A 27,741-nucleotide genomic window follows, 5' to 3' on the forward strand; every position below is an offset into this window, starting at 1 on the left:
TTCTAGGAAGTAATGGTCCTCAGAAATTCTGCATTGAAAAAGTTGGTAAGGAAACCTGGTTACCAAGAAGTCACACTTGGTAAGTTCTTAGACGTAAACTTTCTGTACTCTTTAGTGATTCTCTATTCTGGTCTTGCATTTACCAAATCAAATGAAATCTAATTTGAATCTGTTATTTATCTTCAGCTTCAGCTTCTTTGATTGCTCTAACATGTCAGCATTGAAAACTCTCCTGGTTCCCTTACTCTTAAATTTTGCTACTGCATTGTACGCCATTTGTCACTCTCAGATCTAGCAGAAGTCTAATGTCCTTCTCGTATAGAACTGTGAGGTGTTTCTTCATTTTAAATAATATTAAATAACCGAACAAAAGTCATGTTGGTATCAGGTTTATACAGTTACTAGAGATGCTTTTTATACTGTAACATTATAAAAGGTCAACATACGGTCGTGGGAGAAAGTAGTGTCAAAGAAATCACAGGAAATGTTGAAGGCTGTGATGCAAACCAAGAATGAGTTACCTTTGCTGAGTTGCTTGTTACAGATCTCACTCCCTTTTCCTGCTAGGCTTCAGACTATTATCTTGACTATTACTCCAAACTGGTACAGGGATCACTTTCCTATACATATTGTGTGCAAATGAAACATGCCTTACTTTGGCAACCCTGTGATCGTAGAATCATAGAATCATTCAGGTTGGAAAAGACCTCTAAGATCAACTTGTCCAACCTTTAACCTTGTACTGACAAGTCTACCACTGAGCCATGCTACTAAGTTCTACATCTACATGTTTCTTGAAGACCTCCAGGGATGGTGACTCCTATTCCAATGCTGCACAATTCTTTCAGAAAAGAAATTTATCCTAATATCCAACCTAAGTGATGGTGATATGCCATCACCACCTAAAGTATGGTGATATTAATATTCACCATGCTTCTAAAGTGCTGCAGGGAATCCTCTGTTTTACCATTTTCTCCACTTTTTTTTTTTAAGTGGTGTGTGTAAAAATTAAACATCCCTCTTTGTCCAAGATAACTTGGTAAGGCACAGAATGAAACAGAATTGTGGCAGAAGCCTTTTAGAGCAAAGCTGAAGGAAAAAATAAAACCTATTTCTAGGCATGTGCAGGAAGAAGACTATTCTTTTTCATGCTTCTGCTGGAATTTGGAGATGTATCAAATTAGGATGATGTTCAGTTTCATGGTGAACATTTCCCTGAGTATTATAGTTCTCTGTATCTTGAACTTCAGCCTTCAAAGATTCTGTTTTTTATCTGATGTGATACCAGCCTTTTGTTTCTTGAAGTATTGCTCTAAAACTTTGTTATTACTGTTCACAGAAATGTCATGATACTGAAATCGCACCGATTGACACTTCTTAATTTCTAATTGTTAGATCAGAACACTGTAAACTTCTACTAAGGAAGCCAATTTCTGTAGTATTCTGTGTGGGATTTAGATAATCTTAACACAGTTCTTTTTTTTTTTTTTTTTTGCTCAGTTTCAATCGTTTGGATTTGCCACCCTATAAAAGCTATGAACAACTGAAAGAGAAGCTGCTCTTTGCCATTGAAGAAACAGAGGGATTTGGTCAAGAGTAGAAGTGGCTTCTAGTCTAAAAGGAGATCTTACATATTAAAAGGCCCAGCCAACTAAAATTGCACACTTAATTGTATATAAGCTTTTTGTTCTGTACAGTGATCTTTCTGGAACTCTAAAAGTATAATTGTTCTCCGTTCTTCCACAAAGATATGCAAAACAGTTCAGCCTTTTCTACTTTTATTTATTGCCCTTCCAAAAGACCAGAAAAATCCCTCATAAATTTTGAAAGCAGACAAGAGACTTATTTAAAATATATATTAAAAATATAAATATATATACTAATAAGCTCTAGTTTTATAGAGCTTTAAGTGTATGAAAAGTTGCAGCCATTTAAAAGGGCCTGGATTTGCTTTATCTTGGCTTTATTATTTAGAAAAATGTTTAAACTGCTCTGTGTTCTCTCTTAAGAAACATCTCCGAGTTTGTTTTATTGCATGGCTGTTCTAAAAGGTGTTAAAGGCTTAGGCCAAACGTATCCTAAATATGTAGAAAGATGCTGCTGGTATTTGAGATGACAGAATACGATGTTCTGTCAGTTTAATTTTTTTGAATACGTAAATAGCTGATATATCCCTCTCTACTACACTGATGTAGCCAAGGTCATGAATAAAGCCTTTATTACTTGCACAAGAGTCATGTACAATAAGTTGAACGTGATTTAATGTTGAAAGGAATTGGTGCCACTGTTCTGACTTATTGTAGGAGCTGAACAGAATATTTTAATTCATTTGAGCAGCATTGAAATTTGTTTACATATTACCTTGGGTTATTACCACGAGGATGTTAGGTAATCTTCAAAGAAAAAATTAATAATAAAAGAGAAACTATTACACATTATCTCCTTGGTCTGGTGTCTTACAGGTGTGTGTTTTTTTTTTTTTTTTTTTTTTTTACTTTTTCAATCTATATTCTTTTCACAACTTCACAGAGTATATTAATGTAAACTGAGATGTAAGGGTCTACAAAAGGTAATGTGAACTTTGCTGCTTTCTATGCTCATGTTCAGTTTCAGTTATTGGATCTAGTAAACCCAAATAAAATAAAGTTATATAAGCTTTGCACAGTTAAAAGTATTTTAAAGTATTAAATACTCTTATTCCTCTTAAGTTCCTGTAGAAATTCAGATGTACCTGAATTAAGTATGTCTAAAGCCTGTCATTCTTTTATGTAGACCAAGTTTCTCCTAAGTACACAGTAATAAAAAGTGATTTTTTTTGGTGTTGAGGGCATTTGCTGAACTGCAAAGATATTTAAAAAAAGTTACCACACTTTATTCATGTGAATTATATTAAATGCTACTTTTTAGCAAACTGTGCTTCCCTATAATAAAAATGTTTTAAATTACCATTTGTATTATGCTTTAATATTAACTGTAAATTCCATTACATTTAACTTATACAGAATTTTTGTACACACATGAAAATGATTTCTTAGACTATGATTAAAAACATTTCTGTAACATATCATATTGCACTGTTAAAAGTGTACATGCAGAAAAAAAATAGCTATATCTGTTCTTTTATCTTTCCAATACAGCAACTGAATTCTGCCAAAATTTTATTTTTCTACATATCGGATTCTCCTGAGGCTTTGTATTCCAAATGCACAGTTTGCTGTGGAGCTGTTACCTGTACGGAACCTTGATAGCAGCGGTACTGCAACTGACCCGACAGACTGCTAGCTTGCGTTAACTTCCCATAAGAGGTTCAACAACTGCCATTTGAAGGTTTTTCATACTACACCAAATATCTTCTGCAAAGCCATTTTCATAAATATATCATTAATTTCAAGTGTAAATCCACCTAAATTATGGTTTATGCTGGTTAGAATGGAGGAAGCTTTAAAAAAAAAAGTCAAAGGCAGGGCAACAGAAGTGTGTGTGGCTCGCCTAAAAGACAGTTAAGAGGGCTAAATGTCGTTGAACTTTATGAATTTGCACTAATGAATGACTTGGTAACCCACTACCAACTGCTGAACTTTGTGAATCTGTGAGTAAGCGAATAATAATAATAATAAAAAAGACAGCACATCACAAGAATGTAGTTGCTTTATTGTTTTGGTAACTTCAGCTGTCTCGTGACTGTAAATTTTTCCTGTGGGTAACAGTGAGCAAGGGAAAAATAAAACCCCGTGTCCTTCTATGCACGATCTATTAGTTGGCTTCAGAGACTCACTACAAGCATGGCTCAAGAAGCAAAAGAACATGAAGAACAATCTATGTACTTGTGCAGGTGCATGCAGTTAACTTGGATATCCAGAGCTGAGACTTCCAGTAATACTGCATTGCCATTTCTTTTCCATCTGTGTTGCCCATAATTCAGCTGCACTTAGGCCAGGGAGGAAGAGGCATCTGAAGAGCAGGCAAGCAGCAAAGGCTTGGGCTCAGACACTGACATGGAAATACTACTGGAGGGAGCTATGCTATAGTTCACAGGTGCTGTGTGTTCCTTTTTTCCTGCAAGGAAGTCAGCAACTGCTTTCTTCTAAACAACCACTGATCTTCACTTGGTACCCAGATCACTTTCCTTTGTGCAGGTACTAGTTTCTATAACAGAAAAAGCACAGACAGTGCTGCTGCAACAAGGCTACCAGAAGTGGCTTTGGGCATGCAGGTAATTTCAGTGTCCAAGAATCTCTCTGAAGCACTATGCATCATCCACCCCTGGATTTTGAAATACTAGTTACTTCATTTTGGTGCTATACTAATAGAAAAGTAGGAATTATTTTAATATAGTGGAGAAGATAATCCTCTAAGTAGTTTCAGCACCTGAAACTAGAATTAGAATATTAGACTGACTCTTGGCTGTGTTTTTTTTTTAATAACTGACTAGCCATTAGCTTGGCTTGTTAGTTAAGCAATTTATGCCCTTCATGTTCCTGCTATCCTTCTATAGATCCTTTTCATATTAAAACAGTAGGTATTTATAGTTAATTTGTTCTAGATTGTTAGACTTTCTATTGGCAATACCTTGCGCTATTGACTACTGTATATTTTTTCATTATATGGTCCTAACCTATGATCCTAGGTTAATTTCTTCTGGTTAAAATTCCTGCTAAAATTATAGCATGAACAAGAAGTTTAACTTTCTCTCTACAAATAAACTACTCCTTAATGTTCTGCAAAACTGTAGTTCCCAGCCCTTCTGTATTCGGGATGTGCATTCCTCCTGTTGTCAGAGTCTGGGGCAAGGTCGGCCACTAAAGTCTCAGAATTTACATGCTCTCAAAATGTGAACAATACAATTTCGTATTTCATAGAAATTTTCTCCCTGCAAATGCTACAGTCAGTCGTAAAAGGATTTTTAAGTTTTCCCTGCTTTACAAAACCACAGCACTTCTTGCAAAGTCGAACACCACCATTTCAGTGTATTGGCATTGAGGTTGCTTGTGTAGAAGAATCTGTAATGAACCTTAATCAGAAAACTGTAGCAGTATCTAATAATGTTAGCATATGGTATATTACTCTTGAAGGCTATTTCACCATACAGAATAATGCTCTAGAAAAAAATAGCAGCCTTAAAACTATGTCATGGTCCTGTATCTCCTTTCCTTACAAGTTATGCTAGTCCCTAACTTGCAGCTGAAGTGTAAAAAATTGCTTCCCCCCCGACTATATACCCTGCTTGTCCTTGAAGACCTTTATTGCCACTTTTATTCTCACATATGTGAACAGAATCACATAATAAAACAGATTTCCCAGTTGACAATTTAATTGAAACAATAGAAAGAAATAGCAAGTTTAGGCTATGTATTTTATTAACAGCTTCAAAAAAGCAATAGTAGTATTTAAGGTCTTTTTCCTATGCTGTTCACACCTGAGGTACTGAATTCCCAGTATCTTGTTTCTTGTTATATAGAATTAAGCAACTCCAAAGCTTCTTTCTGTACCTGAAATACATAAATAGAACCATACAGCGTAGTTGTAGGCTTTTCTAGCAGAACTTGTCATGCAAGCACCTTAACGTCTCAGCACAGTTCTGTAGATTTGTTACTCTCCTAAGACTAGCCATTTTCCTTCCCCTATTAAAGATGCTTAACATTTTTAACATGAATGGTAATAAAACCTCTTCACCCAGTCCCTTCAGTATAATTAACTTACATGTTAATTATAATAGTAAGTTTATTTGGGCTGAATACAGCAGATGAGCTCTTGATTTGCTACAGCCTTAGCATGTACTGAGTTATCCTATTCCTGGCCATAACCAACCAACCAACCAACCTGGAGTTTTCAAAACTCTGAATGGCAGTTAAGGAAGTGTGAAAAGTATCTTAACCTAGGGAGTCTGGGTAAACTCTAATAAATTTTGAAGATGATTGCAGACATCAGTATTAAATAAAGAATACAAAACTTCTGGCCTTCACAGAGCAAGCAGTTCAGGCGATGCAAGCCAGATACTATAGATAGTCAGAGATGAGAAAAGGCCAGAATACCTACTTACGCCAATCTCTGTCAAACACAGAAACAAGAATTCTAATTTCTTTGCCCAGGCCACTTTCCTTCTTGCTGGACTACACTGTCTAGTTCCCCTGTTTGTGACACCTGTGATTTTTGCATTTTACACAACAACCCACAGAACAGAGAGAATACAACCTCAGTTTAGCAGCTGTGCAGCGCTTTAGGAGATAGATAAGGAAACAGATCTTTGCACCAGGAGGCAGCAGCAGAGTAGTTTAACAACCTGGCTACCGCACAAAAGCCACTACTGGCTCTTTTTGTCTGGCTTCTGAAGGCAGGAAGGCTTTTGTCGTCATTGGTTTCACCTCTGCATACAGACACCAATTTGTTTGGCAATTACTAAGTATGGAATAGTTTTATATAGACCGGAGACTACTACACCTCTTGGCTATTGAGCTCCTATAAAAACTGCAAAAAAATGGAAGAACTTCTATTTGTTTCTGCTGAAAGATATTGCTGAAGGAGCTCACTCCTTCTAGGAGAAACAGCTTGAACCTTACTGGAGAATCCACAGAGGAGGAAAAACTTGACTAGTGTTTCTTCTGAGGTGTGAGATGCAGAATCCTTCTGAAGTATTTCTTACAGCTAGGACACTCAGAACATGACAGCACATTTACACGTTTTCTGTAACAGTTAAAGCATGATCTCACACTGCAGCTTTATGCTAAATGACTTTTAGGTCAATCAACCATAAGAAAAATAAACTGGAAATTAGTCCTGATGCTAACAGAATTACTTGCTCACTGAAGAAATCCGCAATTTCTGTGGTTTACACTGAATACAGCATTAGGTCTGCACAAGGCTAATGAACTACCCTCCCAGAAGCACTCTCTCTATATATTTAAGTAGGCAGCAGATACCTACCTGTCCACACTAGGATCCTGAGCAGTTCAAAAGGGTAATTAAGTGCCTATTTATTGTCTGCTAGCACAGGAGATTTGCTGTCAGAGACATTGCTTCCATTTGTCTCAATTCATGCACTCTGAATCTTTCCCTGCACTGTTAAGCTTTACGGATCTAGCAAGTTTTTGATGCACCCATGCATTTCTCTTCCTCCTGCTCACGATTCCATTAAGGGGGTGTTTTTTAGCTGTTCCAAAATATGATTTCCATCTGTCCAGTTTTAGGCCTATGAAAAGTGACTCTGTGCTCACACAGACAGAGGTTAGCTCAGGTGCCTGCCTTAACTTGAGCAACACAGTTGAGAATGGGTTGCTGATAGCACCACAAAAACATCGCGAAGAAGAAAGAACAGTTTTTTATTAACAGAACATTTCCAACCACTGTATTCAGAGGCAGTCACCAAGATACTAAAATTTTTTGGTGCCTGGATGTAATCCTGGAATATAGAGCAAATTGTAGTTCAGCATCTGAGGTAACCATTCCATTGCTGTGATGTGACATGTTGGTTACTGTGTGTGGTTGCATTATTCAATCCTTAGCTTCTTACCTGTTTGTCCTCTTCGGTATGTGCTGGATAATCCTTTGCTTTGCTTAACCACAGAAGAGCCATCTTTTTATTGTTTAACTTCAAATATGCCTTCCCCAAAAAGAGCAAATTTTTGCTGTAGAAATTTGGGTCAGCTGTATAGAGACAGAAGAAAAGCTTTGAATAAGCACATCTGAACAACCAGCATACTATCAAAGCCATGATATAATACCACTCCTTTAAATGCTTATTTCAGAAAAGATTAATAGTTTTTGGCTTTAGAACAGATGGAACCCAATGTAAAACTACTTCGCTTTCTAGAATTTGGTTTTCTATAGTTATGTTAGCTAGCAGTGTATTAATTTATATGCTAAATGAAACTAGATTCCTCACAATGAGCAAAGCAGTAAGTTTATGCATAAGAAACAGCTTTGCTTTGCAATTTGTATTCTCTTCTGGACCTAGTAGGTGCAACAAGCAATGCAACCACCTTAGAAAGTATAGGCAAGGAAATAAACAGGCACATTTCCTAGCTTCAGACCATGTACATACAGATCATTTTAGCTTAGCTTTTGCTACACAGGAAGAAAAGTTAAAGTTGTTTGTACCAAAGTTTAACTTTCCTTTTTTAAGGAGAAATTTAAGAAGATGCTTTTATAAAACATACTTTGCCCATCAACCTTTATTAAAGACCAGTCTTGCGTACTGTTAATACTCATTACAGCAGAAGCTTTCTCTGCATTTGGATCTAAGGTCAGGATTCAAAATGCTGACAATCATTTTTTGCACATTTTGTGCAATAATAGAGTACACAAAGGCAGGTAAATTCCTGCCTGAGGAAAAAGTGTAGTTTGGTAAAAATGACAGAGACTGACAGCAGCAATGCTGCCTGCTCCTATCTCTTCTTCTAGCAGGTGGACCCACTCTGTAGGAATACATTAACTTCAATAATAAGCTGTAGCTCTGCCTGTGATTAGCATACTACTCTATTAAAAAATAAAAATGGAATTACTAAACATGTACATAGAATGTGAATATGCAAACATGAGCTATAATGATACTTTCAGAAATACTGCAAAACTTGCTAGATTTTTTAGTCACTGTCTATTATTCTGTCCTTACAGTTCAAATTCCAGCAAGCAAATTTCATAGCTGCACGAAAAGAATACAGAGATGGACCACTAACATCACTCAAAAAAAAAAAGTAAAAAAAAAGTCAAATACGGGTAAATGTATGAAGGTGTTTTGGAGGCACATTTTGAGATTAACTCTACCATCCCAGTTCACAGATGCACTACTTGATACAAAGGAAAAGATGGACAATAAACCCTTCCATCAAACCTCATTGATACAACTGTAGAGAAATCTTTCACAGAACATTGTCTTCTCATATCTTTCAGCTTATCAGCTTTGCTTGGGGCTTCCCTCTTGGGGAAATAATAACTACATATTTTCTTTTATAAGAGGACAGTTTTATGGCTATTTGGATAGGTACTCTGATCCAAATAGCTTCTGAAATCAAAAAACATGCCTTCTCTGTCATCGTATTGAAAATACAGGGGACTTAAACTTTAAGAAGGAACTAGAAAGACTGAGATAGAAATCTCACTTTTGCTTGCTTCTTTGCCCTGCAATAGTACATTCCAGTTGAATCCCTTGGGGAAATGTATGTTGTTACTAATAGGGTAAAAAAAAAAAATCTAGAAAAAAAGAAAAAAAGATATACTCACAGAATGGTTGAGTTTGGAAGGGACCTCTGGAGGTCATGTGGTCCAACTCCTGCTCAAATATGGACACCTAGAGCCCTGGACGTTGTCCAGGTGGCTTTTGAAGGTCTCCCAGGAGGGAGACTGCACTACCTCTCTAGGCAACCTGTGCCATGCTCAGTCACCCACCCGCACAGTAAATAAAGTGTTGCCTGATGTTTAGACTGAAACCTTTTGTTCCAGTTTGTGCCCATTTCCTCTTGTCCTGGCACTGGGCACCACTGCAAAAAGCCTGGCTCTGTCTTCATTCCACCCTGCCATCTGTACTTACAGATGTTGATGAGATCCCCCTCTGAACCTCCTCATCCCCAGGTTGTTCAGTCCCAGGGTGCTCCAGGTCCTTGATCATCTTATCTTGGTGGCCTGGCCCTTCTCTGGACTCTCTCCAGTATAGCCGTGTCTCTCTTGCACTGGGGTGACTAGAATGGGACCCAGTACTGCAGGTGTGGCCCTTCAGCAATGCTGAGTAGAGAAACGATCACCTGACCGGCAGAGGCTGGTTAGCCCGACACGGGCCTGATTAACGCTGTCAGGCAGCCTTCTGAACGGAGAGGGCACGTCGCTGACTCAAAAGTACTCTTCCCTGACCGGGAATCGAACCCGGGCCGCGGCGGTGAGAGCGCCGAATCCTAACCACTAGACCACCAGGGAGCGTGATAGCAATAGTCTCCGTACCGATAATAAGCGAGTGATATACTCTGAGCATCTCTCAGACACCTTCCTGCCTAACAGCCCAGTAGACTACCACTAAAGCTGATACATTTACCATAGGCTACTAAAATAATTCCAGAAGCTAAAGGTTTATGCGTGACAACCTGCAGTAGATGATAGCATTCTACCTACAAAAAGCTACAAGAATTACCTTCCTCTGCCATGTGGAAGTAACGCAGAGCCTGCAAAAGAGAAGGTTGTCTTCTTTAAAATGGACCATGGTAAACTGAACACAGCAGTCAAACTAAAGTACTATGCACGTTCAACATAGCTGAAGGACACCTATGTCCTCCTAGCCATCATTTTATTTCTGTTAATTTAGCATGTTACAGATTGTTCTCATTCAATGTACAACCAGATTCGGCCTCTTTTCCACAGAACTACTTATCCAGCTATTTTCCTTCCTCTATCAGTGTTTATTGTTCCACTGTAGGTGTAGTACCTCCTGTTTGTCCCTAGCAAGTTTGATGGTATATTTCCAATCTCCAACTCAACAAGACCATTTTGAATTTCATTTCTACCTTCCAGTGTATCCACAGTCCCTCCAAGCCAGTTCTCATGTATAAATTTAATAGACAAAACAAGGTTTATCGTTCACGTAATTAATACTGACAAATACTTCAGAGAGAACTGAGTCCTACAGAACACCAGGCAGTATCTTCCTACTTGAAGATAAACCTTTATGAAACACACACACATTTTTCAACTAGTTTCACATACTGCACCTCAGAAATTTCACTTATCTCTTCTTAATGTTACCAGCTGGAGGGAAAATACTACCAGAGAATTTAAAGTGTGCATGTATCTACAAAGCAGTTTTTGTATTGAAACTGCATAAGTCTTATCAGTATGGCTCAACTACTGACTCTGGGACAAGTCTGCTTTAAGCTTAGCTGCTTTAAGCGCTCTGCACAAGTTGATATCGGGATTGGTAAGATTCTGCAGTATTTGAAATCCTAGCTGACATTCTGTATTCTTCCAAAAGTGATTTTCAGCAAAACTTAAAAGCTTGACATTCCATGAAAAAGAGAGAAAACTTTTTTAAAACAGATCAACTGCTTTTTGTGTTAACAGCAAGCAACCTTCTACAATTACTTTCTAGTGACTCACTCACCCCTCACAACTTAAAAGAACAAAAGATTGTGGGCCAGGATTGTTGTTGTTCCAATAGAAAACAAAGATTACAATGGCTGCCAGAGGATGAGAAAAAAGGTATTTGTTAGTGGTAAGTAACAAATCAAGCTGTTACATTTTGCATTTAAATTAGTAGAAGTATATCAACAGCTCTGCAGGGGAAATAATCTATGAAACATTTTCTTATTGTACCTCTTGATAAGTGGAAGTTGGAGGTGTTGCAAATAGCATTGCAGCTATTTTTCGTTGGTACCATGGCATTTCAGCAAAGGAATAACACCTGGAGCAAAAGGAAACATTTATTAACACCCTTCACATTTCTCCTTTGAACGAACATTCTCAGACCTTGGATATCATGACTGGTTGTTGCCAAGAGTCACAAAACCCACAGTCACGCTGCAGGTTCTATAAGCAAGTTCTTACAACTCCACAACACAATTGCAAGGTGTTTGAAATTGCTGCAAAGTTTGGCTAAAGAGGTTTTGGTGTGTCTTCTACTGGGAACTTTTATTACATTAGGCTGGAGACAGTTATTAAACATGAGACAGCCTTTCAGCTTGTAGTATTTTAACAATTAATGAGCATTTTATATTGTTCTAAAATATATGCAACAATACAGCACAACTGAGTAATGTCACTGCCTTACCTCAACATTACCTCGTTTTTCCTCAATTATTAATACACAAAAGCAGATGTGCAGCACATTCCTGAAAGACTCTGATCTATAAGAATGAAAATAAACCTAAGAATCAAACTACTGTGTTCTAGGCTATGCCATTCTACTCTGTTTTCCTATCTACTGAATAACAAAGGTAATTAGTCACCTTTCTTAGAGACAGTGAAAGGATTAAATATTTAAGTATTTCAAATACATAGAACATTCCAGGTCTAACATTAAACAGCACTATTCACTTTTATTACTCTCACACGATGATGATAAAAATGTTTTATTCACTGCATAAAGCAGAACACACAGGAGGAGGTGAAAGATTAATGAGTGCAAATATGGAAGTGTTTGGGGGCAAGGGGAGGAGCAGGGCATGGAAAACAAACTAAGTTGAAAGTTTGCCATCAGACGTGCCTTATCAGAAATGCCAGTAAGAGAGGTTCAGTCCAGTAAATACTAGGAAAAGAAATGAGAATAATACTCAAGAATTGACTGATATGAAATTCCAGTTTCAGATGAAGATGCTCTGGGGATCAGTAATGAATATATGTAATCATTCAACATGGGGATATTTTAGTACCCAAAATAACAATCCTCAAATTTCTTATCTTTCTATTTTTCCTTAGGAACAATGTTTAAAATACCTTTCCAGAACAGGCTTCCTATCTCAAAAGTGACATTGAAGCTCATTCAGTTGGGAGTATACACATCTGCCTAAACATCTGGACTACTGCAGGGGTTAGGTCATGTAGGAATAAGTAACACTGAGATACTGAAAATCTGAAATAAGACTTCTGATATTCAGCAGTCCAGAAAAGCCACAGAGAAAGTAGCTGTGATTTTTAGGATTTCTTTTCAAATCCTTTGGCTTTATTTATTTGCAACCTCTCAGTCTCATAGTAGAGATTTCCTGTAAAACATCTGGCAGAGGCCAAAGGCACTACATTATATAACCAGAAATGCTATCTGGAATCTCTCAATAACGAGTAAAAGATACTGTGTTCAACCAAATTGCTTCCACAGAAAATGCTGTTAGTATGAAAAGCTGTATTTCCAGTCCTTTGCCTGCATTGTAACAGTAATTCTTAGTACAAATTTAACTGAGCAGTAAATTCAATGTCAAAGATTTTGGTAATGCACATATAGTCACAAGCTGCATTTACTTCAATGTAACTTTTAAAAAACAGTATCATGACAGATAATAGAGGAAGTATTTTATGAACAGGTATCACATTTGATTGCTTTTCATGATAGGCAGACTGTATTAAGTTGCAGCCATCAGTGAAATTCAGTGTAGGTTCAGTGTTGAGTTTTGTCTCCATTCACACTAGTCAGAACAATATGACTTGCGTGTTATGGAGATAAAGGTCTGGAAAATAAGTTTTTAATAGTTCAATACAGTGAAACAAAGAAATTCAATGAACGAATATTTTTTCATCTTTTTGAACTGTATAAGAATTAACAGCCAGATGTTTTCAAGGCATGACCTCCTGTGCCATTCAATAGGTTTCCATGCTTGAATCAACTAATTACAAGCCACTGAATTATTTTAAGCATTTCTGCAATTCATACAGTCCACTTCTATTCTGACATTTTTCTTTGCCATATTCTAGCATATATTCTAGCACTTCTCTTTGCTACACGTTAAGTTTTGTTTAAAATGCATCTTACCAAATGCCCATAAGATGAATTGATGTTGCATCCTTTGGATTCAGTTCAATGGCTCTCTAGTGCAAGTGGAAAAACAAACAAACAAACAAAGATGTAAAAGTTTATTCTGTCACATCTGGCTTAAAATACATTAAACAATAAAGAAACATTGACTTGTTCCACTACTAGTAATTAAACCACATTAACTGTGTGTAGAATTTCAAGGACACAGTATTTATTCAGTGCACAACTGAATCGGCTCACCTCCAAAAAACTGAAGACACTGACAGATTTCTAAGCACTCACGGTTAACAGGTCAGTAAGAGTTTCACATGAGACTTGACGTGTTCAGACTCTGATATAATTTCTGGTGATACAAAGTTATTCAGTAGTCCTTTATCTTCTCCAGTACTTGTCCTTTACCGGTACACAATCCACACTTATAAGGATGGCCACACACCCATTTCTCAATAGCACAGCTATACTTTATCTAGTCCTAAGAGATGGCAAAAGCACTTCAGCTATTTCAAGACTCTCTTCTATAGAGACTTAGTTTACAGCAGGAGCTAATTTGTATCCCTTGTTGCTTTGGAATCCCACACTGTCACAATAACCCCCAAAATCAAATTGTGACCAGGAGATTTGAACAGAAGTACATTTGCAAGTTTTCACCAACAGCCAGTTCATAAGTGTTAAAAAATCTATGTATTGGACACATTGCAGCTATCATATGCAAAGAAAAAATCAACCAACCAAACAACCATTTACATTACCTGAAAATGCTCTTTGATAACAAAGGCATTTGCAATTTTAACCTTGATTCCTTCATAATCTCCGACATCACTGATACAAATGGCATACCACTGTAATTCGAAGTACAAAAATAAAACACTTAATAAAGCACTATAGTACTAGTAAAAAAAAAACACAACAACAACAAAAAACACAACACAGAACAGCCGCCACCACCACCACCAAGCAAGAAGTATTTGTTATGAACAGTTCTAGCAGCGTCAGAGCAACCTGCTAGTCTGCACAGATAAGCGAATCGACATCCACCTCTTATCCGAGATGCCAACACAATTGACTATACTTTGTTACCTCTCTGCCTGAGAGAAGCAGCACACAAAAATTACTGAAATGAAGCCAAAGCCTGAAGTCTTTCCAATGAAACTCTATAGAGCTACAACTGCACACAGAGACAGCATGCTGGATGTGTGGCATGTAAAACGTTTTTCAGAGAAGATCAGTTGTAATCAATGTGATCTGTCACCTGTTCCCATGGTCCTGCACACATTAAACCAATTTCTGTTTCCTGTGTACAGGAAATTTAGCTGCAAAAGTCTGACTCTGATCTTAGAAACAAATCAGTGAGAATGAGAAGCAAGAGAGAAAATTAGAGTGAGAATCATGCATTCTTAACTGAAAAGTTAAATTATGCTGAAGTTTGCTGAAACAGCACGATGACATTTGTTCCAGTTTTCACTGGCAGATATCAAGGAACAAGATTTCAGTTGAGTTATTTTGCTTGGCTCACCTTGTGTGCTGCAAAATTTGATTCATTTTTTTCAAGTGCCTTTTTTGCATACTCAAGGGCTTCATACACCAGTTGTCTTTTCTCCTCTGCAGAAGTACTACTTAGCTGAGCTAAATCTCGTGATGCTCGTGCCAGCCGCCACAGTAACTCTGCATCCTCACTAGTTATGAACAGAAACACAAATGTTTTAAAGTAACAATGGCAACAAAGCTAGCAAAGGTCTCCAATAAGTCTCTCAATATGTATCTCAAGTGGGTTATAATATCATCTGCCATGCTATGCCATATACAACTTCAAGGTAACAAACAACACATGAAAGCCTGCCATTATACACTGAGGATACCTGTCTGAAATGCATTTCAGAGGTTTTTGCTGCCTGGTCATAAAACATTCCACTCCCCTCTACAAATGGGAGTACCAAAGTCAAAACTACCAGAAAGCAAAAATATTAGAAAACATACCTGAGTCACTGCTAGACTCAGAATACCCATCAAAGCCAGTTTTCTTTTCTGGAGTCAAACTGAGTCATGCTCGGTGCATAGCACAGTCCTGCTGTCATTAATGGAGTAACACAGAACTAGCAGACTAATTTTTCAGCCACATCACAAAAACGTTAAGTACAGCTACGGGGGATCATTACTTCTCACAGAGTAAGAAGCATTGTTATACACTTAGGAGCAAGGTTACAGCTTGCTTACGGCACCGTGTCCCTTGAAGGCCAGGACCCTCCTTTAACTTCCCAGCCTTTGTACTTGTGCCTCTGTCAAGAACCAAAGAGCAAAAACAAAAAAACAAAGCAAACCATCTGAAAACAACTGAATAGTTAACTTCCTCCAGAAGTGTTCTAGGAGATGCCTTGTTTCCAAAGGAAAGGACTCTTAATTTATCTATGCATTTTCTGCTTTTTCCTTAAGCAGCCTGTTTGTTCACTTATCTGAAACGTTTTGCGTAGCTAAGACATAACTGCATTAGTAAGGAGCTTTTTCTGTTCACACTCAAATCCTAACAGGAGACAAATGAAAACAGAAAGAAGGAACAGCTGGTAAGCCATGAAAAAAAGGCTCAAAAATTGTCAATGCCTAAATTCTAGATACTGTGGTCCTTACAGTAATGTGTAGACATGCTGTGACTTTTTCCACGATTTTTTTTAAAGAATTTTTAAAGTAATAAACCAAACATACCTAAAACCTCCCTGCAGGAATGAAAGCCTTAAATGTTAACCCTCAGATTCTACAGCTGCACTCAGCTAAAAATCAGTACTTTTGTCATTCATTTTTCCATGGGGAAGAAAAAGATCAAGAATCCTTTCCTATTTAAATAAAGATGAAAGCAAGGTTCCCCAGCATAGCACAACAAGAATATTAGTTGAAAACTGGTATAAAAGAACACATTAAAAAAAAAAAGTAATGTGTAGATATTCAATTCAGTCAAGTACCTATCTTTATGCTGAACCAGCAACCGATACAGCTTTTCAGTTTCTCCACTCCCGTACAGGTAGTCTGCTTGCTCTATAACTTCTGCCACTTAAAAAAGAATGAGAATTGTGGAAACAGACAAATAAATTGCATGTATTTAGGATATTAAGGTATAAACAAAATGTTTCAGAGCAAGTCAGTCTAACTGAAACACAAAGAACAAGTTACTTAATTTTTAGGCCATCGTTCTGAACAACTACTTTCATGCACGGCAGACTCAGATAAGCTATTTGCAATGAACAAGTAGGAAGAGATACAGTGCTGAATACGTGCCTCTCTGTCATGCAATTGGGGAGTGGGCTTGAGCAACAAAGCGACCTGTGGATGCTTAATGGATTTAACATTCAAAAATGTCTTTCTTAAAGCATCAGACACTGGAAGCAATTTGTTTTCTTTGTAAAAATGGCAGAAAAGGATAATGAAAAATCTTCGCTAGTACACATACAGAATTTAATTGTAATAATCTTTAAAAAAATGAATTTTGTTAAAATATTCTTGGTTCTCAATACAGTTTCATAGTTTTGCCAAAGACAATCACAGATTGAGTACGGCTCATTACCTTACTCAACAAGCCAAAATGAAACATCGGTCAAAGATTTTCTGACTGAAGCTCTTCAGATTCGAAAAATCAGTGTTGGCTTTTTATCAATTTATAAGCTAAGTATTCATTGTACTTACAGCATTTAAATTCTTCTAGAGAATATTTTAAAACCCTGACAACAGCAATGGAGGAATATGATTTCCGCAACTGGCTGAATATAATGTAATAATATATATGTATATAGTACACAAAACAGTATTCCACAGACATATCAAACAATTCACAATACAGGATTCTAGCAGGAGAACAGACGGAATTAGGGAAAAAAATGGCAGCAGGTAGATCATTCTATTGAAGTATACGAAGGTATAAGAGCAAAACTCTGAGTTTATTCTTCTACCAACATTAAACATGAAAAAATGACACTAAGTAAAACGTCTCACCTAATTTCATTTAGAATTTTCAGCTATGCTATCACCTCCTTGGTGTTACTCCTTGGTCTGTGATCAAACTTTTATGTGAAAACATAAGCTCAATCCATGCTTCGTAAAAGTTACATTTATAAACTTTATTTTTCAAGTTATCTACTGAATATAGTAGTCCTATTTCACAACATAGTTTTATTTATAGAAGAAAAAAAAACCACTGAAGACTACTAAATACAAAAGTCTTATGTTCAGCTTTAAAAGCTCCTAGAATATAAATCACTGAAGATTACGGCATTCTGGATAACTTTTTAACCTTGTCATCTCTAAATGCCTTCTATCAACAATTTCAAAGATACAATAATGGTCTACATGGATTTTGGATTTAAGTGTCTAAGATAAGCCTCATAGTGCATATTCAGCATTAAAGTAACTTCAGTGAATTATGTTTGCTTCCTGAGACATCCTGAACAGCACTGTCAGTACTGTCTTATCTAATAACTGAATGGTCAGAATTCAATATTCTGAACAACCTATTAGCTAGGTGTTTTATGTAAATAAGACTTTTACTTCTTTTTAGTGTAACAAAAACACAGGGTATTTCTCACTTTTTTTGAAACACAATCTCAGTGCTACTCGACTACATTAAATGAGAATTCCATGGTGTTCATATAGAAAATCTCAATTAACTAGAATTCCAGAAATTGATTAGAGCTTGGTCTGTGTTCCCAACTGAACCTTATCTTTCTCAATGAGTTACTTAAAGCTTGGGTGACAAACTACACCCAAACATACACCTTGTGCATTGATCTCATCCTCTCTATGTTATCAGATTATATTTGCTTTCAGTGACAATAAATTCCTTATTAAACTGCTACCATGCTTTAAAGCCCTGAACTAATTCAAAACCCTGTCAGAGAAACATCCTGCACACAGCCTGAGTGGAGAACCTCAAAAGCATTACACCATCTTTCTACATAATCCTGGCAGTAAAAACCTTATGCTTCACATTAGAACGACCCATTAACATTACCTTTGAAACTTGCATGAACCTCAGCAAAGCCAGAAACCAGCTTGGAAGCTTCATAAACCAAGAAGGACCCCGCTGAGAGCGCAACCCCCCTTTTAGGGCTTTTTCTAAGCACCTGCACGGGATCATAAAATGTGCGTTAATAAACGTTGTTTCTCTGAATTATTGTTTTTTCTCATCTCTAGTACCACAGTTATATTTCAGGTTCACAGCCCGCACCCCCCCCCCACCGGCTGAGGTGTCCCGGGGAGGACGACGACAGGCAGGGCCCGCTGCCCCCGGCTACCTGGCTCCGGCCGGGCCCTCCCCAGCCCCGCGGGCCTCCTGTGGCGACCCCCGCCCGCCCTAGCAGCGGGCGGAAGGAGCGGCAGCTGAGGGTCCGCGACAGCAGCGCCGCCATGACATTACCCGCCGCCATTTCACACCTCCGCCGGCGGGGGCGGTGCTGGCAGCGGGGCCGGCCGGGGCGAGACGAGGCCGAGGCCGGCCCATTCCGCCGGGGGGAGCCGCGCATGCTCTCCCTCGGTGCCCTCGGGGTGGAGCGGGGCTGCTCGGTGCGGGCGTGGCGGAGCCGCCGCGGGGAGAGGGAGTCGCTGTCCGCTGCCGCAGGTGAGGGGCTGGCGGCGGGGAGGGGGTCGCGGCTGCTCCGGTAGGGAACGGGTTCGGGCACCGCGCTGCCGCCCGGGTGGGGCCCCTCCGGGCAGGGCTCCGCTCCCCGGGTACGGGCGGCGGCTGAGGTAACCGAGGGCTGTTGTGAACTGTCCTCGCGGGTGGCTGCTGCGCTCCTGCCGCAGGAGAGCGGCCCCGGAGCAGCCTCCTGCGAGCACTGAGCCGCCTGCTCCAAGTAGCGAAGCCCCGTCAGTGCCGCCCGCCTGAACTTGTGAGGGCTGCGTGCCGGTTTGGGGTCCTCAGAAACTCGCCTTCACCCCTCGGAGAGGAGGCTGGCAGGAGTCATCGGCTTTCCTTAAAGAAAGTGACAGCAAACAAGGCGTCCGGTTCCCGCAGAGTTTTTGTTGTTCAAGTGTTTTTGGCTTATTTTTCCGCCCTGTTGTTGCGTGACGTGTAAGGCTCGCCTTAACTGGCATGCTTCTGGTCAGTTTACTTCTACGCTAGGGCAAAACTGAAGTATGAAAGCTGTCAGCTTCTGCCACTACCGTCACATATTCAAAGGGCATTAAGAGTCCTCAAGCTAATATACATCCCCCTGCCTTCAAAACTGCATCTTGCATTCATTTTTTTTGGAGTTGTATGACTCCAGAAGTTCAAGATATTTCAGTGGTTGTACAATGAAACGTGTTTAATGCAAGTGATTGGAGTCAGACTTATTTCTAGGTATTTTATTTTTTTCAGTTGAGGTTTTAAATTGTTAACTTAGACCACACATACAAATTTTATTTTCTCAGTCTACATAATCACAGAGATGATTTATTTTTTCGGATTAGTCAGAACTCCATGCAAGCATTATTCATTGGAAGAATAAAAAGTAAGGTAAAAAGATGTGTAAAGGAGCAAGAAGAACCAGACAGAAGTCTTTATTTCCCTGTCTTAATGTTAGGGAGAATGCTGTTTTTCTAGTATGTATGTTTGTGTTAAATATGTTAGAATTAGTCAGTATAAATCCATTCCGTGTGACTGTTAAACTAATTTTAATTGAGCTATTGAAGGCAAATGCCCTTAAGGCTGCAGGTAAGCCATGGTAGCTGTTTTGTACAGACAACACGAAAACCCATCTTGTAGGTGTAAATGTAGCATAACTTATCTAATGCTAAAATCTCAACTCCACAGCTGAGTTAGCTTAATATTGTAAGCTGGGTTGGAGTTTTTTTCTCTATTCTGCTCTAGAGCAAGGTAAATGTTGTCATTACCATGGTTTTCTTTAAGAAACACCCATTATTTAAGGAAAAAGTTAGATGTTAAGATAAATACTTTTTTCCTTTCCTGATTAATTCTGTTAATTTTTTAGACACAGTCAGGATGACTTCCAACATAAGTAATACATGATCAAGTTAGTATCTGAGTTAGTATCTGTTCCTTCTAAACCCAACAGAGTTACTTCTCTTGGTCAATTGGGCTAAGGTTAACAGCCACTTCCAGCATCACATTTGACATTGTGTTATGGCTTGTTAAGACAATCAAAGGAACTTTTTTTTTTTAACTTCTCATCTACATGTTCTACATTTACTTTCTTCATTTGGTGTTTAATTTTACTTTACATGTGATGCTTTTGCTCAGGAATTTAAGAGTGGCATTACTCAGTGGTTGAAAGATGCCTGAACGTAGGGGTTTTGGTGCTGGCTTGCTGAGTCTTAATTTCTGTTAGTCTTGATAGAACAGTCTTTTGGATAGTGATAATAGTGAAATAGTGATTTAGATCATACTTTCTTCTACGGTTGAAAGAAGATTATATCCTGTAGATCCTTCTTATCCTGTGGCTGGATCTGGTGCACGTATTAACTCACTGCTGTGTCCAAGGCATGGTTAGGAGCAAGATGAAATAGTTGCCAGTTGTGGTTGGCGGCAACTTTCTTCGGGTACTTTTCGCATCCAGGAGGGTTATCAGCAAGTCCTGATGGTAGGTGAGTAGCATGTGTGCAGTAATCTAATGGTTCCAGGAAGCAGTATATTTGCTGTCTTTGTGTGTTCAGAGCTACTCCCTAGGAATATGAAGAGCAAGCACGTGTGATGCCTCCCAGGGACAATGAATACAGAGTGCAAGTAGCTGGTATGATACAAATTGAAGGACAGAAGACCGGAGAGCTGTTGGTTGTCCTACAGGAGGATTTGAAATATATCCATGCTATAGTAAGGTATAATTCTCTGACTGGCAGTTTGAAGTTAGTGCTGTTGCTTGTACTGAGATAGCAAATGATGTGTTGGACCAGTGCGGTGTAGTGTTTCTATTGATTTTTCTTAGAGAACCTTTGGCAGCATGATAAATATAACTTAATGATAGATTTTTATATATAGGAACCACCTACAAATAGTTGCCTGACTTGTTACACCAGTGTGCTACCAGTCCAGTGGATACATATTTGAACTACCTGATTATGATGAATCTTTTATAAATAGATGATTCATCGCACATAGAGAAAACAGTATCTCCCTTGTGCCTCAGATTTCTTAAATATTAGCTCTTATTTTTTTCTCTGCATAATCTCCAGTTAAATGAGCTGTGTGGTCATTGTGGTTTTATCAGCATAATATCACTTGTTCAATTAAGAATGATATAGTTCTTCCGTCCATTCGAAGTGGCAAGTGCGAGGAAGATAGAACTTGCACTCAAGGTTTTGTACAACTCTTAGAATACTTGGTGAATGATTCAAGTTGAGGTGAGTAACTTTTGATCTGCTTCTATTATTCAACTTGTCAGCACATCAGCTAACGCAACAGAAGAGTTTTATCAGCTGTGTTGTCTGTAAAGAAAGGAAAACAGCAGTGGAAATTCAGATTTGGAGGTACAATTTTTAGAGAAACCTCTAATTTTCAAATGCAGTTCATAACCTGAAATTAGGTTATGAAATGGTCCTAGCCTTTGCAACTTTATATGAAATGGCAACTCCTGTGAGGTGCTTTGTTTTTTTAAGAATTGAAGGGTTACATTGAGTTTATTTGAAATACACATCTATACATATGTGTTCTGGTATGATTAGCGATTGTAACACTTAGCCTGCTTTGGGGGCAAACATATCTGTATTTGTCACCATTTCATTGTCAGCTTCTTGCAGCAGTTGTGGCATTTTCTGGGAATATGTTGTTCTGTGTGCATATGCAACAAGTACGAAAAGGTGTCAGAGGACCACACTGATTATGGATTGAGCAGGTTATATTTGTCAGATGGATGTTGTCTCACAGGTTGTTTTCATTAAATTCCTGTTTTGTTCATCTTTGTGCCATCTCTTTGTTGGAACCCTCCTTGTGAAGGGCTGTTGCAGGGAGTGCTGTCATTGCTTGGTGAGAGACGCAATAGAAGAGGTTCCAAGGAATACAGGCCTAGAGATCTTCACCACAAAAAAAAAATAATATATATATATATATGTATATTTGCAGGAGATGGTATCTGAATCCTAACTGAAAGAACGAAGACTGAACAATTGCATATACTGAATGTTCAGGGCAGTAAAGCTTCATACTCGTTATTTCAGATTAGGGTTTGTTCAAGACTTTGATACAATATGTCTGTATAATTAATTTCCATGTTATTGTCTTCCCAAGCTTATGGGAAATGCTTAATAATCCAAGGAGAATCAGAGTACTATTTTCATAAGATATTTTTCAGTCTAACATCCAGCTTATGTAAAATGCTTAATTGCTGTAGTACCTAGAAGTTTCAGTGAACAGGAATAGACTTTATTAGCAAGTTCTGAAATGTCTCCCCTGTTTTTTCTGTGTCTGTCTGGGCCCTGTAGCAACAAAATACGGAGCTTTGGTCTGCTGTCATTAGTAGTTCACAGCAGCTAGGAAATGCTCTGCCAGCGACAACTTGTTCACATCAGAACAAGTTTGAGACTTGTGACTAAAGCCAGCAAAGCCAAACCCAGCTATAGCAGTGCTCACTTCATTAGTCCTTTTGACTTGCTATAGTTAGGTATTTCTGCTTATCAGATTGGATAGCACCTGCTCTAACGAACACACCTGAATTCACCACTGTGCTGCCCTGGAAGTAGCACTTGGGTAAGTCTGTGCTCTCCTCCGGTATTGCAGCATTGACATGATTGCTGCAGTCTGAGAGCACTGAAGTGCTCTGTTAGAAGATGATCCTGATAAGAGAGCCGTTGCTTTCAAGGTGGAATGCCCTGCTTACATTTCCTGTTCACAAGGAGCTGGGTCATTTGGCGGACACCACTTGTCTTCGTTAGAATCACTGGGGGAATTCAGGGAACATCACGATCAGTGGAACTGCAAGACAAGGCTAGTCCTTGACTTGCTGTTTTGCTTTGATAATGACAGCCCAAGCAGAAACACCTGCAATATATTTAGTTGAGCTAATCATGCTCTTGAATGCCCTAGGCATTTCATAGGGTCAGGAATCAGCATCTCCCTTGTGACTGTACACTGCTGCAGTTCAGACTCTGGATGTCACAAGCTCTGCTGAATTGTTCAGTAATTCAGTCTCCCCTCATCCAGCATTATCAGTGGTTTTTAGGAGCCTGCTACACTCCTGCGGTCACAAAATCTATGCCAATAAAAAGGACAATCTCGTCACTGTCATCTGGCCCCATCCCAGTAAGCTTTTTAGCTTGCTTCGTGCTGTACCCTACCTGGAGGACAAACGTCTGATAGATTGAGAAAGGCTGAGGTTTGGGTTATATTTGGCTGATGGGGAGTTACTTTCATAACAACAGCTAATTGCATAAATAAGTCTCTTGTTATGTGATGTAACTTACTGGCAGCCAAGGCTCATCTTACCAGATCCCAAACAATATCATCTGTTTGTGTAAAGTTATTCCAGTATCCCAAATCTGCAAGTAATCCAGTCATGAAATATTTTACATCTGGCTTGCCTACTAGATCTGGTAGTTTGTTGTGGAACGGCATTTCGAGAGGTAATAATACATTAGTGCAGCTGTGATTCCTTATTTCCACCATCCTGAAGAGACTGCAGTTTGCCGGACTCTGTGTCCCAACAGGTTTTCAAAACGACAGCACGTAAGTGGCAGTGACTCCGTTCCACGAAGGTGTTTGTCCTCTTGGGAATCCCCCCACCCGTACCTGTTCTGGAAGTTTTGAGCTAACCCAGGCTTTCAGACACGAGGAGAATTGGGTGGAGCAGAGATATTCTTGCTTTTATGCAGCATGGGATTACGAGGATTCACACAGCGTGTGCAGAGCTCTAACAGCTGCCACTGTTTAAAAGACTTTTGGTTCATGTGGACATGCAGAGCATGTGTACCCTTTGCAAGTTATGCTCTGACTGCAATGTTGCAAGGGAATTATTTGTTTTCTATGTGTTTTCGCTACTGTAAATACTGTTTTGGGTTAATGAGATATGACTTTTTCCTCACTAGTGGGTATATTATTAACTTCTAATGTTTATAACCTAAAAATCAGGTTGTATACAGCTATTTGCTATGAAACGTATGAGCCTTACATTATTATGGATAATCATGTTGTCTTTTTCAAATAGCAGAATTATTTCTTGAAATACATCGAAATGTTATAGACTTCTTCGGTTATAAAAATAATGATTTCTGATATTCTCAATCTCTGGGGAAAGTGACTTGCGTTATTTTCATCTTGCATTTTGTGAAACTGGGAAACAAAAAGACTAAATCTCAGGATTTGGGAAGTTATGTTTTTATTTCTAGGTTTCAAGTTGAGTGCCCTCTGCTCAGGTAAACATGTTCTTGTTAGAAGCTGTCTTTTAGCTTTACTGTGGACACAATTACTAGGTCTTGAACAAGAACACTTGTATTTTGGGGCAGGGAAGCAGGCTTTTTAATTCTTCCCCTCTCTGTGTGTTAAAGGATGCTTTTTGCACTGTGCCTCTTTTGCTAAATCTGTTCTGTTCTCTCACTATATGCGTAGCGGGGAGACAGTGACATGTGGAGGAGGAGAGGAAGTCACAAAATCATGTGAGAAAGTGCTTGTGGCATGAGAGAACTGGGACATGCTCACACAGGCTAAGAAGAAAAATCTGACCAGATTTTTAGGTTGACTGAGTGCTGTCCATTTACAAATGATTATGGAAAGATTGCTTAACCAAAGACATGTGGGTGAGGGTCCTTCCCCAAGACCCAGGTTAAGGAGCCTCAGTGAAGTTAGGGCAAGAGAATCTTGAGAGTTTTGAGAAGTAGGTCTCAGTCCAAGTGTGAATTCTGTTACATCTCATGAAAACCCTTTCTACTTGCTGCTGTAGCATCGGTGGGTATTAGAGCATCGTTTTGTCAGCAGAAGGTTGTTTTTCTGGAAACGGCCAGTAAGGAGTCATGCTCCGCTCTGCACTGGGCAAAGCCACTAGCTGTTAATGAGCTCTGTCTGGCAGCCAGGAAAGCAATAGAGAATGGAAAATACCAGTATAAAAAGAAGCAGGAAAAAAGGGGCAGACAGCTTTTTAAAAGTATGCTTTCTAAGCCAAGGAAACATCAATTTAAAAACTGTTCTCTATGTTTGGAACTCAGAGCCTTGGTTTTTTTTGTTTTTTTTTTTTTTTTTTCCCCCACAAGGACAATGACTGAAACTTGATAAAATCTTGGGAGTTCAAGCTGCTCAGATGGAATCACGTATAGGTGTTTGGGAGGTGCAGGAGGATTTCCATAAGTCTGATGTGCTTCTTAGAAGTCACATGTGTGAGTGAATGTTTGAGTGGTTCCTTTATAAACTATTTGTATTGACTTCAGTTAGTAGTGGTCCCTAAAGGGTCCATCTCTAAGGTAGCAAAGCAGAGATGGAGAGGCAACATACAAAGTGTGCCCTAGTAGAATACAAGAAGCCTCAGAAAAGCTCCCTCAGACTACATTGTTTTCTTTCTCCCATTTTCAGTTCATTGGTCCTCTTTTCCATCATCATCACTTCCCTTTTTGCATGGAAAAAAAAGAACTTTTTCACTAAAAGTCATATAAATGTAGTGAAAGGAAAAGGGCTGAACACAGTTTCAGGTGCGCTATACTGTAAGTGATGCAAGTAAACTGGCTAGATGGAAGCAGATGCTTTTCCTTTCTTATTCTGTCTTGTGCATTTTCATGGTAAGTTAACCCAGAGGGATGCCATGTCTGGACTGTGGACTTGCTCTACAGAAGGAGAACCTGAAGCTAAAGAGGTTTAGGAACTTCCAAGACAGTCTGATTGTGGACAGCTGGGGAATTTTTAGTTTCTGAATCAAGGCTTACCTCCCAGGGAGGTGCTGGAAATGATGAACTGTAATTCTTGAAGAGTAAAATCAAGAGTTTCATTATATAGACAATACCTATTGCTCAGACCTAGTTTGGCTTGAAAATTATTGTTAGGCCACAGTGGACTTCATAATTGATAATGAAGATGTTTCTTTGTTTATATCTGCTGATATAGTTTTTGCAGTTCCAGTAGAGAATGATGGAGAAACTTCAGAGGAAACGTGAGAAAGCTTTCATTTTTTTAACGGAACCTCCAGAAGGAATGCTTCCTCCTTATTCTTAGTTGTTACTTGACTTCAAAATTTTTTATCCTTATTATTAAAATTATCATTGTTCTTAAAGATTTACTAAGCAAGATTGCTTACTCTTGTTCCCCATTTAACTCCTTTTCCAATCCTGCCATGCTTATCACTTCAGCATGTTGTTACAAAGGTTTGTTGGGGGAGTATTTAATATTTTTTCTAATTCATTGAATTATTATTAGTATCTACATTATGAGATACTGGCATTCATGTGGGTTTTACAGGATGAGATTTAGAGTATGTGAAATTTTATTGTCAGCAGTCCAAACCACTGTGCTGTCTTTGTGGCGTATCCTGTTTTGCATTTGGTTCCTCAAGCATTCTAAGAAACTTGATCTTGTTTCTTATTGCAGACTTTGAAACGAAGTTTTATCCCAGTGTGGCAAAGCCAAGAATATGGTGGTAATGCTGTAATCTTGGTACCTCATAAATTTTTAAAATGGTATTTAGTGCCTTAAATTATGCTCCTGACAAGCAAATGTTTCAAATGATCAATCAGAGAATTAATGCATTATGACAATCACAGTATTTGCTTTTTAATCCGTTTTAAAAATGATTTCTATTGTTGTTTTCTAGCTTAACAAATGGCGGCGCAGTGTGTGACAAAGGTGGAGCTGACTATTGCATGCACCAATCTCTTGGATAAAGATGTTGGTTCCAAGTCAGACCCCCTGTGTGTGCTTCTCCAGAATACAAGTGGTCAGCAGTGGTATGAGGTACAACGTAATTGCTTTCATAAATCTGTTAAAAACACAATCTAGTTTATTGGACCTTTTAAAACACTGGAGCACAGAACTTCATTAAAATAGTTTAAGTATATGCTAGTGCCTTTGAATACTTTTCATTAGATTATGTCTATAATAGGAGTGCAAATAGCATGCTAATAATTGTTTTCTGATAAATACTTACACCTGGTCTAATTTACCACTGTTTTCCCCAGCCAGGACAGACAGAACCCTTCCAGGTGCTTAAATTTGCTTTTATAAATACAGTACTCCAAAACTATGGACTCATCCTTGATTTGACAATATGCAGTTTTTATATCATGTTAGGTTCTTGTCTTGGAGTAGATAAGATACTCCTTACAGGGAGCCAAGAAAAACAGGACTTCATCTATCTCTGACTTAAAGCAATGGATTTTGTAATTTACTGTGGTTAGTTGTATTTGATGAAAAGTTTGTTGGATGA

The 27,741-nt window shown here is 38.6% G+C and overlaps 3 protein-coding genes and 1 non-coding gene across 12 annotated transcripts in view; 2 read left to right on the forward strand and 2 right to left on the reverse strand.

Annotated features, from left to right (window-relative positions):
- Positions 1-2,435, forward strand: part of WWP1 (WW domain containing E3 ubiquitin protein ligase 1) — a 60,542-nt gene extending 58,107 nt beyond the window's left edge. For all 4 annotated transcript variants that reach the window (XM_040546276.1, XM_040546277.1, XM_040546275.1 and 1 more), the window contains 2 exons: positions 7-79; positions 1,501-2,435. In XM_040546276.1, coding sequence (XP_040402210.1) covers positions 7-79; positions 1,501-1,600 — 173 coding nt within the window. In that variant the 3' untranslated portion in view covers positions 1,601-2,435. The remainder of the gene's footprint in view (positions 1-6; positions 80-1,500) is intronic.
- Positions 2,436-2,456: 21 nt separating this feature from the next.
- Positions 2,457-18,936, reverse strand: RMDN1 (regulator of microtubule dynamics 1). Of its 3 annotated transcripts, XM_040546285.1 has the most exons (11): positions 18,709-18,936; positions 18,426-18,537; positions 16,387-16,474; positions 14,952-15,111; positions 14,188-14,277; positions 13,436-13,491; positions 11,290-11,377; positions 10,115-10,145; positions 7,508-7,641; positions 5,417-5,489; positions 2,457-4,146 (listed from the first exon to the last, which is right to left on the reverse strand). In XM_040546285.1, exons 1-10 carry the CDS (start codon positions 18,934-18,936, stop codon positions 5,451-5,453), a joined length of 1,026 nt encoding a protein of 341 aa, XP_040402219.1. In that variant the 3' UTR covers positions 2,457-4,146; positions 5,417-5,450. The 3 variants fall into 3 exon arrangements, with proteins under 3 accessions (XP_040402219.1, XP_040402218.1, XP_040402220.1); XM_040546284.1 differs by lacking the exon at positions 2,457-4,146 and having other exon boundaries at positions 5,301-5,489; XM_040546286.1 differs by lacking the exons at positions 2,457-4,146; positions 14,188-14,277 and having other exon boundaries at positions 5,301-5,489.
- Positions 9,832-9,903, reverse strand: TRNAE-CUC. The gene has a single exon. It is a non-coding gene; the product is annotated as a tRNA-Glu (tRNA).
- CPNE3 (copine 3) overlaps positions 18,906-27,741 on the forward strand; it is a 31,546-nt gene continuing 22,710 nt past the window's right edge. Inside the window, exons 1-4 of one of the 4 annotated variants that reach the window (XM_040546280.1) lie at positions 21,073-21,229; positions 21,672-21,751; positions 25,586-25,708; positions 27,130-27,269. In XM_040546280.1, the coding sequence (XP_040402214.1) occupies positions 27,138-27,269 (132 nt within the window). In that variant the 5' untranslated portion in view covers positions 21,073-21,229; positions 21,672-21,751; positions 25,586-25,708; positions 27,130-27,137. Of the gene's footprint in view, positions 19,032-19,493; positions 19,515-19,886; positions 19,906-21,072; positions 21,230-21,671; positions 21,752-25,585; positions 25,709-27,129; positions 27,270-27,741 lie in introns of those variants that run through there. The other 3 variants (XM_040546279.1, XM_040546281.1, XM_040546283.1) reach the window with 3 other exon arrangements.

Source organism: Cygnus olor, chromosome 2, assembly GCF_009769625.2.
Source record: "Cygnus olor isolate bCygOlo1 chromosome 2, bCygOlo1.pri.v2, whole genome shotgun sequence".
In the NCBI taxonomy this organism is placed as follows: domain Eukaryota; kingdom Metazoa; phylum Chordata; class Aves; order Anseriformes; family Anatidae; genus Cygnus; species Cygnus olor.